Source organism: Phascolarctos cinereus, unplaced genomic scaffold (genome assembly GCF_003287225.1).
Source record: "Phascolarctos cinereus isolate Bilbo 61053 unplaced genomic scaffold, phaCin_HiC Scaffold_2;HRSCAF=192, whole genome shotgun sequence".
In the NCBI taxonomy this organism is placed as follows: Eukaryota; Metazoa; Chordata; class Mammalia; order Diprotodontia; family Phascolarctidae; genus Phascolarctos; species Phascolarctos cinereus.
The window spans coordinates 204,805,366-204,823,442 of NW_027555625.1; the positions used below are offsets into that span (position 1 = coordinate 204,805,366).

General features: G+C 36.9%; 1 protein-coding gene across 1 annotated transcript in view; it reads right to left on the reverse strand.

The window, feature by feature from the left end:
• Positions 1 to 544: 544 nt before the first annotated feature.
• Positions 545 to 18,077, reverse strand: part of CDH13 (cadherin 13) — a 1,264,852-nt gene continuing 1,247,319 nt past the window's right edge. Inside the window, exon 14 of the mRNA XM_020992657.2 lies at positions 545 to 8,546. Coding sequence (XP_020848316.1) covers positions 8,539 to 8,546 — 8 coding nt within the window. The 3' untranslated portion in view covers positions 545 to 8,538. The remainder of the gene's footprint in view (positions 8,547 to 18,077) is intronic.

Here is an 18,077-nt window from a genome sequence, read left to right on the forward strand (position 1 = left end):
TGTGTTCAAGTCCTCTGACTGATACATCCTAGATATTTGATGATAGATAAGCCTCCCAAAACTATGAGTCCCTGAAGTAACTCTCTTAAGACTTCACATCGGTGGGGATTTCCATACCAAAGGATCTCTACAAGGATGAAATGACAGGTCTGGACCATCCCAAAGTACCATTCATTATAACTTTTTTTTTTCATATTCTATGTGATTTTCACCCTTTGCCATCACATTTCTTCAACCAGGAGATTTTTGTAATCCTTTTGACTCACATTAGGAAGTTTCTAGTGGTTTCATGGGAGAGGTAGTGTTAGTTAAATAGGAGCCAACTTTTTTTTCTTTCTTTCTTTCTTTTTTTTTTTTTTTACCTTTGAGAATACTAGCCTGAAGACAGGTGGGTAGTCAGGCAAGTAGGCAGCATCAGGCCCTTGGTTTACTGTGATAAGGGAATACTGACTGAGAAAGGCCCAAGATAGAATGTACAAGTAAACCCCAGGTGGCCTTTACTAGAGCATTTCACAAATAAATCACAAGTTTATTTGCAACCACATCATAAATCAAGATGTTTATTTACACCTCAGAAATTGTGAGCAATTCAGCAACTAGGGCCCAAAGGAGCTGCATCAGCATCAAAATTATATATTTTAAGACAACAAACTGTTCTCTCTTTTGAGCATTTATGAAAAGGAAATTTTTACAAATGTGAACATTTTTGAGAAGAGCTCACTGTTGAGGGGAAGAAGAGGGAATAAGTACTCATTTACACTCACATTCCATGGAAATGTTGATCCTGACCTCACAGCCTGTTTTTTTTTTCTTCAGCTAACACAGGTTCTCTCCCACTTATTTACTTTACAATCTGAATTCCAATACACACAAGCACACACACAGTATAGTACACATATTATTTTAAAACAAAGCAATTTATGTTGCAAATTTGGAGATGTCATTAGTCTCCAAAATATTAAACATTTTTTTCCCAGTGAAAGCAGAGGAAGAACGGAGCTCATAGGCCATGGTTAGATTCCTTTTACAAGTCACTTCCCTACAATGAAATCATAATGATTTTTCCCTAAGATGTATCTGGACTTTGGAAACTCTAAACAAAATGACCCCCAAGATAGCCAAGTTTCCAACATTCAGATGTCTAAGTCAATAGAGAGCAAGGTAGCTATGGGAAAAGCCAACACTCCATGGATGAATTGTTCACATTTCAGTGGCTGCTCTGGATCAAACTGTAATTCCCACCTCTGCTTAAGTAAGGGCCAGCCATCTCATCTTAACTCATGGAATCGTAATTGTTCATGAATTCTGACTTATGCATTCTGTCTTATCATTTCTTTCTATCACCATGGCTGCATGTGCTCCCTAGAGAGACCACCACTCTCAGCTGATGGGTGGCTGAGACCCTTCTCCCAAATATTTATAGTTTATTAGCTAGGCTAACAAATGAACAACTAGAATGGCAATGATAGTACTAATTTTATACAGTAATGGTGTTGTATTTGCCTTACACTGACTCCAATGATTTATTAAAGAAATAATTCGGTGATTGAGTAACAATGAATTCAGAAACCACAGTGGGCAGCCTAGGATATGAGCAATGCTACTAGGGAGTGATGACTTGTGGTGCGATGCCCCCATACTTAAAGGGTTTAAGGTCAACAGGAAAGGGGTCCTTCACTCTTCTATTCTTGCTTATATCATGTAGGTATAGTTCAGAAAATGAAGTGTATTCAGCATGCTGTATGTATATAATTAGAAATTATACATAAACTCATTAGGACCCAACTGCATTCAATACCCTTCAGAGATTGCCCTACTTCCCACCAGCTAAATATACCAAAAACAAGCTCAATCATCTGGCACTCTAATAGTTGAGGAAGCTTCAAGATCACCATTTCTCATCCTCCTAAATCCACATCTCCAAACTAGCCTCTGGATCATAGAGCCTTCACTATAATGCTATTGGATTGAAAAAAATACTGAATCAGACAGTAAGGTTTGGGTGATCGCACCTATCTACCAAAGCAGTCACCATTTCATCAATTTGTGTGTGTGCGTGAACCAGTTTGATCAATGCTTCTTGTCCTTAGTTTTGGTTGGGATCACATAGTAAAAGGATTATCAGCAATATCGTTTAATTATTGAGACAAAGGTTCACTTATTCCTCCTTCTGAAGGATTTTCTTATTCCTCTATGATTAGACATCTCAAAAGAGAAAGTTAGCCACCTATAACAATATGACTTCATTACTGCTTAACTCGGATGTCCTGGCTCAGCAACACGTGTGTGTGTGTGTGTGTGTGTGTGTGTGTGTGTGTGTGTGTGTGTGTGCATGTGTGTGTATATGTATGCACGCATATGTTCAGTGAGATGGAAAGATAAGAATAACTAGAAGGAAAAGAAACTCTGTTTTGAACATTCATTGGCTTTTTAAGTTTCATATGTATAGTGCATGATGGTGGAGGTGTGGGGATGGGTTTATAAATTTTCAAAAATAGAATTTACAAGGATTACTTAGAAATTGCCTCTAAATGATGACCAGTCAAATGGACACAAGGTGAAGCACTGGTTAATTTGATCAGTTTGGATAGTTATATTCAGCAGTTGAGGGTCCAAAGTATATTCTTCCTTGTGAATGACCAAGAATGCTTCTCTGTCCTAATTAGATTCAGGGGAAAAGCACCAAATCTGTTCTCTCATCTGTGAAACATAAATACAGGGCCTCTTAAGCCAGGTTTAATTCTTTATTTTCACCCACAATACATCTGATTCATGGAGTGGGGAGAGACAGCATATTATAAAACAATATCCTCAGATTGACTTTGGTATAGTAATATACACCACAACCCCAGCCACAGCATCAGTCTCAGCATTCCCTGGTATTTTTCAGTTATCATAATTGAAGTTTACAACATATTTTATTTCACTGGAATAGAATACAATCTTTTTTCCTCTTTCCTTTGAAGAAGATGTTTTATTAAATGATAGCTTAGAGTGTAAATGAAGTTTTTGAGAGTTGGTGTCAAAGATCTCAAAAATTCATGCTTCTCTGAATTGTTCCACTAAGCATAGATGGCATGCTTATCAAATTGAAGAATGCATGAAACGTGAAGTGATAGCGGACACACCGAAAGACAGGATAGGGAACCTAAATTGCTTCTGTGTGCTAGAACAGTGGGTACACTCTAAATAGATGAAATGTAATTTAGAGAACTACAAAGTCCTGCATTTATATTTTTAAAAATCAATAATCGAGTACAGGATTGGTAGGTAACAGTTCATCTGAAAAGGATCTGGAAGCTTTAATGTGGAAGCTACAAATTTCATATAAATCAACATAGGAGCTAAAGAGTAAATGCAACCTTTGGCTATATTAACAGAGGCATAGTTTCCTGAACAAGGGAGGTGATATTCCCATTGTACTTGACCTGATTAGACAATATGTGGAATATTGTTTTCAGTTCTGGGCCCCACATTTTACCAAGGAAATTGACAAGCTAGAACATATACAGATGTGGGCAACTGGTTTTCTTGGGGAAGACCAACTGAAGGAATGAAGAATATTTATCCCAGAGGATAGATGACTTCTGGGGTTGGATATATGAAATGTAAGAATTATCTTCAAGTATTTGAAGGGTTGTAAAATGGAAAAGGGATTATAATCATTTTGCTCATTCTCAGAGGATAGAACTGGAAGGAATGGGTCATTGTTGTAAAGACCATTTCAGATGGTATATTGATTTGTTGAACAGCAGAATGTTATTGGGGGAGGGGGTAATCTGAAACAAATACTTTTGAGAAGGGACAGGGTCAAAGGAAAGAATAGAATAAATGGGGGGGTAGGGATGGGATGGAAGGAAATATAGTTAATCTTTCACAACATGACTATTATGGAAGTGTTTTGTATGACTATATATGCATCACCTATATCAAATTGCTTGCCTTCTCAGTGAGGGTGGGTGGGGATGGAGGAAGGGAGAAAATTTGGAACTCATTTTAAAAACAAATATTAAAATTGTTTAAAATGTTTAAATTTAGAAATTATTAAAAAATGCTTTAAAAAGTTTTTACATGCACTTGGGAAAGGAGATACATAGGCAATGGGTATAGAAATCTATCTTGCCCTACAGAAAAACAGAAGGGGAAAGGGATAAAAGAATGGGGGTGGGGAGAGATAGAAGGGAGGGCAGATTGGTGTAAGGGGAAATCATAATTCATGCCATGTTGGGGTGGGGGGAGGGGAGAGATGGGGAGAAAATGTGGAACTCAAAATCTTGTCGAAGTGAATGTTGAAAACTAAAAATAATTAACATGTTGCCCTGGAAAGCAGTGAGTCCTCTCATCAGTGTAAATTATCAAATGGAGATTAGATGACCACTTTTTGGAGATTCTAAAAAAGAGAATGAATTGTGCTGGATGATCTTCTAGAATCCTGTTGAGCTCTTTTTTTTTTTTTCTGTGAATCTGAGCCTTATTAGACAACTATGAGACAAATAATCTGGAATAATTCTCTTTGAATTTTCAGAATAGTAACTCTTGAATCACCTACACAATGCCAATGTCCTTTGGAAGAGCAGTGGTATGTTTGCCAAAATGCAAATAATTATGTACATGTTTTATTAAAATGTTTCCAATGAAAATCATCTAATTATTTTGGGTTATATCATGAAAACCCATGATTTGGAGATTCTTCAAGATCATGCCAGTGGTGTACAATCTCTGATAAGATTTTCCAATTCGGAAAGGCTTCAGGTGACCTACTGTATTTGCTGAGTAAGGATCAGATAATCTAAGAGCCCAAAACCCAACACCAAAGAACTGACCAATTGGTAATGAATGTTTTTGCCCCCACACATTCACCAAAACATACAAACAAACAATAAAAACCTGTCTTCTAAAGTATGGAGAGTAGGAGATTATAACTGTGCTGACAGTGGAGATATTCATGCTGATGAAAACAGATTTTGTAAAATATTTAATTACGTGTATTTTAGTAGTAAGCACATTTTAAATAGCCAGCCACTCTTTATAATAAACATGGGGTGAAGAAAACTAATCTTCATTTAACTTTCTGATTCATATTACTGAAAAGCAGTAGAAAATTATAATTATTTGGACAATTCAAGTAAAAAGTCCCATTTTTTCTTTAATAACTTAGATTTTTAAGGAAAAATATTCCCCCAAATTTTAAGTACAAAGCACCTTGGAGTCTCCTCTAAATTATATCAGTATAAGCCTGAAATAAAAGAAGATTCTATTTCGGAGTAAGTTTCCTTATTTTTTTAAATTTTTTCTTTGAATAATATGTATATCCTTTAAAATGCCTAAAAATTTCTGAAATTTAGGACATGCCTTTAGCCTTTCTATCCCCAGGAGTTTTCTTTAAAGGATGAGGGAAGTAAGATCTTAGAGAGATCTATATGCTGCTAGTAAGAACCAAAGGCATGTTGGTGTCTGGGAGGGACTAAATAGCAAGTTTATGTAGAAGGGTGATAACTTAGGCCTTGGGGATCTTCAGTGAGATGGAATACTAAGGCCTAATGTCCCTCACCCTCCCTCATTATTAAGAAAATACTGATTCATTCTCTCCCTTGTTGTAATGTGTTTCACTATGCCAAATTGTGCATTACATTGTCTCTGAGAAGTTCTTAAAGGGCCCGTAAGTTCAAAAGCAAGGAGGACTACTACCCATGTGGTAAAAAGTAAGGAGCTCAAAGGAGAGGCAATAACATATAGTTCAAATGTCTTCCCCCCATATAGACAGACAGCTCCAGTCTACAGTGGCAGCTCATTTAGGTTTGAGAGAGCAGTAAGGTATAAGGTGCAACAGAATGGTCTTTGAGTTAGAAACCTGGGTTCAAGTCTGCCATTGAAACTTACTTGTGTATCTCTAAATCTCACTTTCCTTATTTCTATACCTATTATTTTATTTATTCCTTTATTTTTTTGCTGGGGAGGGGAGGAAGTTTGGAGGAGTGTTACCTACCTTACAGGATTATCGTGAGGAAGGGATTTTGGGAACTCTGAAGCTCTATATAAATACAATATGGCCAGAGTAGTGAAGAGAAATTTTTGAAGCATGTTATTTTTAAGTGTGGCCAGCAGAAGGCCTTTGTTAAATAATGGATGTCAGGTTATCAAACCTGACTCAGACGTCTTCAGGTGCCATGTGTATGTGTGTGTGTGTGCTGTGGGAAATGTTCTTTCAGGATATCCAGGAGCATTGCAGACCCAGGTTTGCCTCAGCTCGGTGAGTCTGTGAATCCAGGAGGAAAAACATTGCTGAGCAATGGGCAGGGCCCTAAGCTGGGAGAACAAAGTGACATCTTTTGGTCTCCAAATGGGCTTATGTTATAATTAACACAAAATGACAGTCACTGCCCAAAAAAGACAGTCATATTTCCTAGTGTTTTGGGCATGCACTCTAGGCAGACTACCAGTGGGGATCATAACATTCGGTCTGGTTCTGTCATCTCCCTTCTTAGCTAAAAGGGTGGCAATCCAAGTTGCTCATTAAGATAGTTGAAACTAGTTGAGCGGCCCCGCTGTGAATTCATGACTTTTCAGAACAAACCAGCGCTTCCTTCAAAAGACTATTCCACACATCAAGATGATTCACGGCCTCAATGATACAGAGAAGAGCGTAAAAAGAATATTTATGACAAAATAAAGCCTAGCATGAATGTTACTATTGTATCAGCAAAGAGGCAAAGGATCAGAGAAAGAATCCATACAATACCAGGAAATAGAGAAAAGCTATTATTCAGCAGTGTTAACCACCAATACCCATTTATTTCAATGGAGGGGAAAAAAAACGCTTTGTATTATGTATGCATCCAAAAGATTTACTATTGAAACAAATACAGTGTATGGAGCACTAGCTTTATAACTTCAGGCAAGAAAGACAACATGTGACCTCTAATCACTAGAAAAGTCTGACTAAAGGGATGCAGATGCCAACACCTATTGCATAAGAAAGCATTTTTTTTGTTTTGTTTTGTTTTGTTTTCTGTGGTTAAACCCTTAGTAAGCAACTGCAGTAAAATACTCTAAGACACTTTTCTTACCCTAGTTACTGGCAAGCCCTAAGAAAAGCTACAGTCTGTCACTACTTTTGCTTTCATATAAAAATTTGGTGTGAGCTTTGATGGTTCATGTACAGCTTTTATTCACAAGATGAAAGTCTTAGGGCAAGCAGTAGCTGCCTTGTAACCTCTACATGCTCACAGAATTAAAATCATTTCCTCTTCATACATGTTGAACACTCTTTCTCATCAGATTTGCAAACAGCGGTGGTTGATTCACCAGAAGGAAAAAAAAATACTTACAAGACTTCCTGCATTGTATACGTATATGTATCTGTATAGTTAAAACAAATGTGTGTGCGTATGTATATATGTATATGTATGTTTCTAGATTTATAAAATACAGTGCTGCTTGTCCTCCTCAGGTATGCACATTATCTCACCTGTTACTGATGGTAGATTTATCATTTGCTGAGGAGAAACAATACCATCTCTTGGATGACCCATTTCCCTGAAAACTCCAGTGACACCTAGATATTCAAGGTGCATGGACATGCTGGATTGACGTCCATGCAAAAATATTTCAGCCCTTTGCTTCATACAGGGTTGATATTTGTCCTGCTCTGTGTTCCTTCCAACCTCCCCAGAATTATAGAAGATGATAACCAATGGAAATTGGTCTACAGAGTTATAGAATCCCCTGAGGCTTAGGAGAAGGAATTCTTAACTTGGCAGAACCTTCTGTTGCATATTCCCTCTTGACAGACCTGCCTGGTAATTTATTACCAGTGGCTAGAGAACTTTTTGTCTCCAGGGCCAAGGCCAAGCTGGAGGAGAAACACCAGGATACATAAGCCGGCTCTGTAGCAACTGAGTCTTGGAGCCCCAGTAACAAGTATGGAGCACCGCAGTGCCTTGGTGTGTATCTGGAACTTGAGCACCCCAAGGTGTTAGCAGCTGCTTTAGCTCAGACTTCACCCTCAACAGCTGGGATACTCTGCCACTACATCATTTAACCTGTCAGCATGAACAACATAGCAAAACTAACCTGTGGTGTATAGTCTCTCTATATAAATACAATGTGTGTATATATATACATACTTATACTCATACATATACAAATACCAACCCACAGACAAAGCAGTTTGAACAGCTGAATAGTAATATGTCAACAGATATCAAAAACAACTTTTTCTTCCATTCCCAGAAGGTCAAGTGAGATGTTACAGTCCTTCAGTGTTCAGGGTAACACAACTTGCATAACAGTGCACAGCCATCACAACTTGCAAGAGGACTCCATCAATTACAAAGGAAGGCAGGAGCTATCAGACACTGGAGCAGAGTTTGAGAAACAAAGTGAGGTTGTAGACAAAACTGAAATCTGGAGCAATCGAGGCCTATTTGAGAAGTACAGTGACCATAAACTGCAGTCTTCAGATCTGATTTTTTTTTTCTTTTTCTTTTTCCTGTTGCTATGGCAACTTGGTAGGAGAGCTTCAAATGTCAGGAGTTCTTACAGCCCTGGATGATGGAGAATATGCAGAGTTAAGCCAAGGAGATCACAATTTGATTCCCAATGTTTTAGCTATACATTTGATACATTCATAATCAACTATAAGAGACATATTAATAAATGGAGACTACTCCAGTGAAATTCCCACTTGTGAACAGTGTTTTTACAAAGAAAAAGAAAGTTATCCCACTGGACAGAGAGCAAGAGAAGCAGAATCTACTATTGCCATTTTGGGAAAGGTCAGTAATAAACTCTTCACTTTAGACTCATAGCTATGATCACCACTGCAATCCCTGGTACTCAAACTTTTGTAATAACACTGTGCTTTGTCACCTAATGCTGGAATAAAAAAGTTATCATTAATGGTCTCCAGGGCTGTGTGAGCCCCAGGGTTGTGTACTAGATTCTGTGCTACTTAACCTTGTGAGCAAAAAGGGAAGGGGTAGTGCGTTGTACAATACTACAATTGATACTAAGATGAGAGGGAATAAGCTAGATTAAGACACTGCTTAATACAGACAGGATGCTGATTGGCTGGAATGTTTTTGTAACAAAACTAAGAAGATAGCATTTCATAAGAATAAATATAAAATCTTATACCTGGGTTCCCATAATTCAACTTCAAAAATGCAAAATTAACATGGCTAGACATAAAAAATGATCTGGGACCGAATAGTTGGGTTAATGGACTGAAAGTTTGGTAATAATAATATTTGTAACTTTGCAAAAAAAAATTACACAGATTTCATTGGATTTTCACAGCATATCGGGGTACTCTAATATACCACCTAACTTCTTCAATATGAATATTAATAATAACAATAATAGCACATATAGAACATCTGCTATGTGGCAGTTATTGTGCTGTGTTTTCAAATATTATTTCATTTGATCTTCACAATAACCCTGGAAGGTAGTTGCCATTATTATCCCCATTTTACACTTGAGGAAATGAGGCAATCAGATGTTAAGTGATTTATTTGTTCAAGGTCACACAGCTAATAAGTATCTGAGCCTCAACTGTGAACTCAGGTCTTCCTGATTCCTAGGCCAGTGTTCTATCAGCTATACCACCTAGCTAGATGAACTAAGAGAGAAAAAGTGTCAGGAACAATGGAATCGACAGTCCTACTCTACTCTTCCTTGGTCAAAACACTTTTGAAATTCTTTGTTTATCTGTAGGCCTTACATTTTAGGTACGAAATTAATAAGCTTGAAGGCAACCTAGATGGTGAATAATTATTTTTATGATGTTTTTATGGAAGTAATCATTTTTAAGAAAATCTGTTGAAAGAAGAGAGTATATTTAGCCTATGAAAGAGAAAGCAAGAAGTGGAGGCATATGACAGATATTTTTAAGTAATCATAGATCTGTCATGTTTAGGAGAGTCTAAGTTTTTTTCTTCTTGGCTTCTTAGAGGACAGAACTTGGAAGCAAAAGTGGGATTTCAAAGAAGCAAATTTGAGCTTTCAGATAAGGAAAACCTATCTGACAATGAGAAGTACACAAAAGTGGAGTGGACTAAATTGGGAGTTAGTGGGTTCCCTCTTACTGGAAAGGTCTTCAAGAAAAGGCCAGAAGACTACTTATTGGTCATGTTATAGAGGTAATTTTTCTGGGATTGGTGGACTATATGACCTTGGGTGTCTCTCACACCTCAAAAATTCTATGACCCTGTGATAATGCAGCAGTTGGGTTCCTGATTGTTTGTGTTCCACTAAAACTCCACATCTTCCATCACATAAACTCTTGCCAAGCCATATTACTCAAAACCTGTACTTGTATCATTGATTATCTAAATCTAAGCATAGGAATTTGCATTAATCTTTTTTTTTTAAATTTTACCTTATGGATTTCGTTTAGTCAATAGAATTAAACATTCAAAGCTTCTTAGATCCCAGTTCTTTCTGTGAATGCAAAATCTATCCCCTCTGAATTTTTATCCCTGGCAAATTTGATGTGTGCCATTTATTCTTTCATCAAAGTCATCAATAAAAATGTTGAACAGAACAGCCCTAGAAAGAACGCATTAGATTTCTGTTTGAGTCATCCCTCAAGAGTAACACTGAACCAATAATAATCTAAGCTTTGTCATGAAATTGTTCCAACACTTTTGAAACCTCTCAATTTGTGTTATTCAGCCCACATTGCATCATATTTTCCACAAAGTTATTGTATGAGATTTTGTCGAACACTTTGCTGGAATCAAAATATACAATATCTGTGTCATTATCTTTATCTACTTGCCTAATCATCTTACCAAAAATAAAAATGAGGTTAGTCTTACATTATGCGTTCTTAGTGAAACTAAGTAATAAAGATATCATGTTCCCATTTTGCAGATGACAAAACTAAGTCCCAAAGAAGCCAAATGACTTCTTCAAGGTCAGACAGATAGTTAATGGTAATAATAATACAGCTCACATTTAGATGTTGCTTTAAGATTTATGACACTTTACATGAATTGTCTCATTTGATTTTCATAATTATGGGAAGTTCTTTTATTTTCCTCATTTAATGAGAAACCAAAGATTCTATCAGGTTAAGTGGTTCATTCAGTAGAGCACAGTTAGCAAATGTCACATATGAGATTCAAAACAAAATTTTCCTGACTCCAAGTCCAGCAACACTACACTGTAGACTTCAATAGCTTTAAATTGTGCTAAAATTTTTGAGACATCCCGTAGACTAAAGCCAAGACTAAATCTTAGGTCTCGTGTCTTTCAATCTAATTCCATTTTGTGTTCATTTAGTTTCTGAATGTGACAGAGTGAAGGCTTTATAGATGTATCCCTAACTCCATAGCACAGAAGAGGAGAATTAAGCTGAATTTTGCCACACAAACACATTTTATTATGATGAGCATGAACTTAGTTTTTCCTTTTCAGTTTTGTGTGAACAGATATGCTCTTTGTTTGAAAATGGAAACCACAGCAGTGGTGAATGTCTGAAGTTAATGCACTGTAACATCTACTGCTCCAGTAAACATTTAAAAACTCCTAAAAAAATCAACATTTTGGCTCTTGAATCAATATCAGTAAGAGTGCAGGACAAGTTGGCAGAATCAACCTTAGCAACATTGCTCGGGCATCAGTAAAAGTTCGAAGTTATCAAGGATCATGCGTTTTACAAAAAATTGAGAAAACCTATGGTCTGTCTTGTTCATCTTCCAGAGAAGCTCCTTGTGGTTAAAAAAAAAAAGAAAGAAAGAAAGAAAAGAAAAAGAAAGAAAACCAGTTAAATACAAGTATGGATTTGTGAAATTTTTTCAGTGAGACTAGAGAGAAAATGTGGTGTTATCAAAATTAATAATCAAATTTCATAATAAACAAATGCACAGAAAGCTTATCTCAAAGTCAGGAAGATCTGGGCTCAAATATTGCCTCTAACACTGACTCTAGGATCCCATGCAAATCACTCAAAGTGTTAACCTGCCCAGGCTACTCTCCAGCATCTAAATTAAAGAGCTTTAGCAGATCTGCACTGACAGAAGTTGTTTTCTTCTGGAGAGTTCCCTATACCAGTAAAATTACAAATGTGATCAAACGAAACAGACAGATGAACAAATGAAAAAACCAGCAATGAATAAAGAGAATACTTATTTTGGAGTATGGAAACTTGACTTAAGCTCTGACTTTGTGATTATTCTACTTTGTGTGTTACCTTTGATAAGTCACTTTTACCTTCTAGGTCTCAATTTTCTCCCATGTACAATGAGGAGGAGGCAGATTAGGTAATTTCCAAGGTCCCTTCTAGCTTTCATCTTGAGTCTGTGATTCTATAGGAATTTCATGACCACTAAAAAAGCTGATAGAGACCTGTGAGAACTTGTACCAATGAATGCAGAAAGAAATGAGTAGGAAGAGGAAAGCAAGTTATACAACAATAACATTGTAAAGACAAAAGACTCATCAGTGCAATGATGAACCATAATTCCAGAGCGCCAATGAAGTATGCTGCCCACTTCCTGACTAAGAAGTAATGGACTAAAGATGCAGAATGAGACATATGATATTGGATATGGACAATGAAGGGTTTTGCTTTGCTTAAATATCCATATTTGTCACAAGCCCTGCCCTGGTCCCACCCCACCTCTCCACAGTTAAGGAGAAGTAAAAGGAGAAGTAAGAGAGAAGAGAAACACATGTTAATTGAAAAAATATACAAAATATTAGTGTTTTTTTTAAAGCTGTTAGACATTCTACAGTTATGCTTACTTTGCCCAAGGACACAATAATTCAGCATTGTTGATGACTGGGTCTTCCCCTCTGATTCCGCTTCCCCCATATTTTTATGAAAGGTACGTTTTTGGCCATTAGCTCTGTGTACAATCAAGGAATTATCTTCAGGCTATATTCTGAAAATATTCTATGTAATCTTAGGAAGACAAATGGGAGGAAGAAATTCTGTCTTTGAATTATTTAAGCTTGTCTCCTCTTTTTCCTCATTCACCAGATAATGGCTAGTTAGATGGCACTTTAGTTTCAAAAGGATAGAGTTAGAATCAATGCTAGAAAAATTATTGATCAATAAAGAGATGGTTGGTTGACCTCTAGAAGAAGAAGCAGTGATTATGAAGACCCAAGATGATTTCATCAACAGTAAGTCAGGCCACATTAATCTCATTCATTTTTTTTCAACAGGATTAATAAGCTGGTAGATGAGGGTGAGGCTGGGGATATAATTCACTGATTTTTAGCAAAGATATTTATAAACAATCTCATGCTAGTCTTAGGGACATAATGGAGAGATCAGATTAAATTATAATAGAAATAGAGGGGTGGATGGCCGGACTCAAACAATCGCTGTTAATGGTTCCATGTCAATGTGACAGGAATTCTTCAAAGGAGTCTTCCAGGGATCTGTGCTTGACCATGTTCTGTTTAATATTTTTACAGATGGCTTGGATGAATATATACATTGCAGTCTTATCAAATTTACAGATTAAAAAACAAAAACAAAAACAAACAATCAAAAAAAAAACATGGCAAGAGTGGCTCCCACACTGGAGAATAAAGGTAGGATCCAAAAGAATCTTGACAAGCTGGAGTATTGTGCTGAATCCAAGATTAAATGCACTTGGGCAAAACAATTAATTCAGAATGACATGCAGTATTTATTTTTAGACAGCAGTTGTTTTGACAACGATGTGGAAGGTAGTGGACTACAAGCTCAGCATAAGTCAGCTATGTCATATCATATCCAAAAAAGTTAATGTGATCTTGGGGTACATTAAGAGAGGCATTAGGGGCAGCTAGACGGCTCAGTGGTTAGGGTGCTGGCCTTGGAGTCAGGAGGACCTGAGCTCAAATCTGGCCTCAGACACTTGACATTTACTAACTGTGTGACCCTGGGCAAGTCACTTAACCCAAATTGCCTCACCAAAAAGCAAAAACAAAAAAACAAACAAAAAGCAAGAGAGAAAGAAAGAGAGAGAGAGAGAGAGAGAGAGAGAGAGAGAGAGAGAGAGAGAGAGAGAGAGAGAGAGAGAGAGAGAGAAAAGGTATTAAGAGAGCCTTCAAGGAATTAGGAAGCTATAACCCTACTGTATTCTATCCTCATCATACTTCATCTTCAATACTGTATTTAGTTCTGGGAAGCATGGTTTTAAAGGAACATTGATAAAGCAGAGCATGTTCAAAGGAAATAAATCAGGATAGTAAAGTATCTTAAGTCTATGTCATATGTGGAATCATTTAAGGAACTGAAAATGTTTAGATTGGAGAAGACTTGAATACCAGGGGTGAGGTGAGGAGGGATTATCAGGACATTATAGATGTTAAGCATTTGAAGAGCTGTCATGTGGAGGAAGAATCAGATTTTTTTTTTCTGTTTGAACCCAAAGGGCAGAACCAGGAGAAAAAGATTAAGGTACAAAGGCAAATTTAGGGTCAAGGTCAGGAAAACTTTCTAACAGTTGGAAGTCCTCCAAAGTATAATGGATTGTTCTGAGAGTTGGTGAGTTCCCCCTCTGTGGTTTTCAAACAAAGCCAGGATGACTACTCACAACAGTGTATTCTAGTACGGATTAATTCTTTTATGGATTGAACTAGATTGTCTCTGAGGCCTCTTCCAACTCTCAAATACTATTCTGTGACCTGCCAAGGATATATAGCTAGTTTCAAACATCAGAGACAGTTTGAATCCTGGGCTCCCTGATACCAAAACCACCACTCTATCCTGTACACCAAGCTGTTTCTTTGTACAATTATTAAGATAAAGAAATTATTTTAGGACAGAAAGTAAGAACAGATTTAAATTGCAACATTATGGCTATGTAGCTTTTAGTAAATTCATTAATGCAAATGGATACTTAGTTGAGGTCTGCATGGATGCTTATTTATCATATACTTCACAGCTGATCAATTGATCTACTACTGAATGGATGACAGATGATTTAAACAATTGTTAAACCACTGTTTTTTGTCTGAGCAATGAATGATCAGGATGACTGTTCACACTGCTTAGTCATCTTAAAACTACTCAAAGACATAGGGTCTTACCTTTTAGTTATCTGGGGCATTTCAAGTGCTATTACTCTTTTAACTTATAAAAAATTGCCTCTTCCCCTACTCTCAATTTATGAACTGCAGAAAAATTCCTTTAATGGTCTCTTTTTAAAGAGAATCCTCTTTGATATTTTATTCTTATTAAGAATCTTTCAATGACTTTCCAAATCTGAGATTATAAAAAGTATAACACAAAACTCGTGAAGTCAGTATCTATCACAAGGTGTCAAAAGTTCATGCAACCCATTCATGTCTGCAGAGTGTCCCTCATACCTCTCATCCTCTGAATTTATATTATTCCTACAAGGAGGAACCAATTAGGCCAAACACTGAAATTTATTTTTCTTCCTTCTTTTTTTGAAAGAGATCGGAATGATCAGAATGATGAAATAAAAACTGGCTTCCCAAATTGAGCTTTTAATATAGCATAAAACATTTCATGTAGCATAAGACAGCCAGCCTAGATCTCTCAAAGAACAAAGCTAAAATAATTCAGCAACTTTTACATGTCAAGAAGACTTTCTTTCAAGTAGAGTTAGTAATTTGAAAAATACTCTAAAGTTCTTTAAAAATTTCAAACTTAAGTCATTCCCTTTTATAAGAGGAAAACCTTTAGAATTTGGTGGGAAAATGAACTTTTTAAAAAAAAAATGAACTTGAAATTTGAAGGGGAAAAAAAAGCAGATACTATTTTCCAGGAAAGATTTATCCTAACTTGGAGAACAAAAGAACATTTCAGAGCATAGAAAAAGCATGTTACATTTTATCCTGTGCCCAAGTCTTGATCAGTATAAAGATGTAACACAAGCAAATTAATTTAAAGCCTAAGGAACATCCATTACTCCCCATCTGTCTATATCACAACTCAGTTTTCTTGGTGTGTCATTTTTCTCTTCTTTTCCTCTTCTCAATTTTCCTCTTAACTGACCACAATTAAAAACAAACAAACAAAAACAAACAAACAAAAAACAACTAAATTCTGTTTTCATTGTGTAGTATTCATTCAGCATTACTCATGGTTTTTCAAGTATTCCCAGAGGCTATCCTGTCTGCTCAAGGCAAGCCCAGTCTGGGTAGAGTGGAAGGAGAATATGTTCCCTAGGATTCCAAAAATATTCAGTCAATTAGTATTTATTAAGAACCTACTATGCCTCAGGCATTGTACTAAGTGCTGGGGATAAAAAAAGAGGCAAAAGAAAATCCTTGCCCTCAAGGTGCTCACAATCTGATGGAGGAGACCACCAATAAATACGTGTAAAAAAAGTTATACACAGGATAAATATTAAATAAGTACCAAAGGAAAGGAGCTATAATTAAAAGGGATTAGGGAAGGTTTTCCACAGAAAAGGTAGAATTTTAGCTGAGAGTTGAAGGAAGTTGAAATGCAGAAAAAACATGGGATGGGGGGAAGATATAAGAAGATGTGAGATACAAGACTAGAAAGGTGGTGTGGGGGGAGGCCCAGGTTGTGAAGGTCTTTGAATGAGAAACCGAATTTTGTTTTTGATCTTGGAGGTGATAGGGAAACACTGGAGTGTATTTATTTAAGGAAGAACACAGTCAACCCAACTAGTGCTCTAGGAGAATCACTCTAGCGGCTGAATGGAGGATGGATTGGAGTGGGGAGAGACTTGTGGCAGGCAAACAAACCCGCAAGCTGTTAGAATAATTCAGGAACGAGATGATAAGAACCAGCACCAGAGTGGTGGCAGGATCAGAGGAGAGAACAGGGTTTATTCAAAAGATTCCACAAAGATGAAATTGACAGGTCTTAGCAACTGATAGGATATAAGGGATGAGTGATAGTAAGGATTTGAGTATAACATGTAGGTTGTGAGTCTGGGGGACTGGGAGGATGATGCTGTCCTCAATAGTAATAGGAATATCTGAAAGGAGGTTTTAGGGGATAAAAATAATGAGCTCAGTTTTGGATGTGTTTAGTTAGACATCTAGATATTGGAAATGTGAGATTGAGGATTAGTAGGGTGGTTGGGTCAGGATATGTAAAACAATTGAAAAGGTCCCCCATTTCTATTTTAGAGTTCTGTGTTTTATGGAGGCAATTACTATTTTATGCTATCATCCTATAGCCATGTTGTGATTATCATCATAATTTACATTTGTATGACCAAAACAAAACTTTTGTCCCATCCCACCCCCCTCCAAAAATAAAACAAAACAAAACACTTCCCAACGTGTCAAATATAGTATTCTGTGAATATAGTGGGTGATTAATAACTACTTGTTGAATGACTTCTGAAAGCCTGAAAATCAAATTCCAAAGAAATAATGAAATTCAAAGTCTAACAGCCTGGGCCTTCCATTTATTCTATGTGATCTTGTCAATCCCTACATCTCTTAGTACCACCTGTGGTGATGCAGCCAAGCCTGTGTGCTTTGCTTTGTGAGTTGTCGAAAATGCCAATTTACCTTTAAACACCAAATTGGCTTGCTTCTCTGGTTTGGAGTCTGTTGTTTGCGGCACCACATTTATAAAATGTTAAGGGAAAATAAAATAGGTGGTATGCTGGGGTGAGTGGAAGAATGGTGTTGCACTCCTTTCCAAAGAAAGGGCCAGGGAAATGACTATGGGTTAATGCCTAGGATGAGCAGCACAGGGCACATCTTTTTTCCCCCACACGTGAGTCTCTTCACACTCAGTTTGACAAATTAATTCCACTGCAGTCAGGAATCATTGAATTCAGGTAATTTCTTCCCACCCACTGCATTTCTCATTTCCTGCACAATCATTGTTCTGACTGCCACTGCCCAAACCCTTTAGTGAACTGACTTAAAGTAAATGTAGGCCTAGAGGGTCACTTTGACCCAAAACAAGGACTACAAGCCACTTTTGCTGCTTGAACTAAAAGCTTTTTCTAATGCAGGACCTAGGGCAAATTTAAATAATAATTACAATCAGTATTCAGACAATTTAGAGGGAAGACAGGCTGTGTTTATGGAATGAAAATCATTAGGTTAAAAAAACAACAACAACAGCATCACAAGAACAACAGGCACTCTGGTGTTCT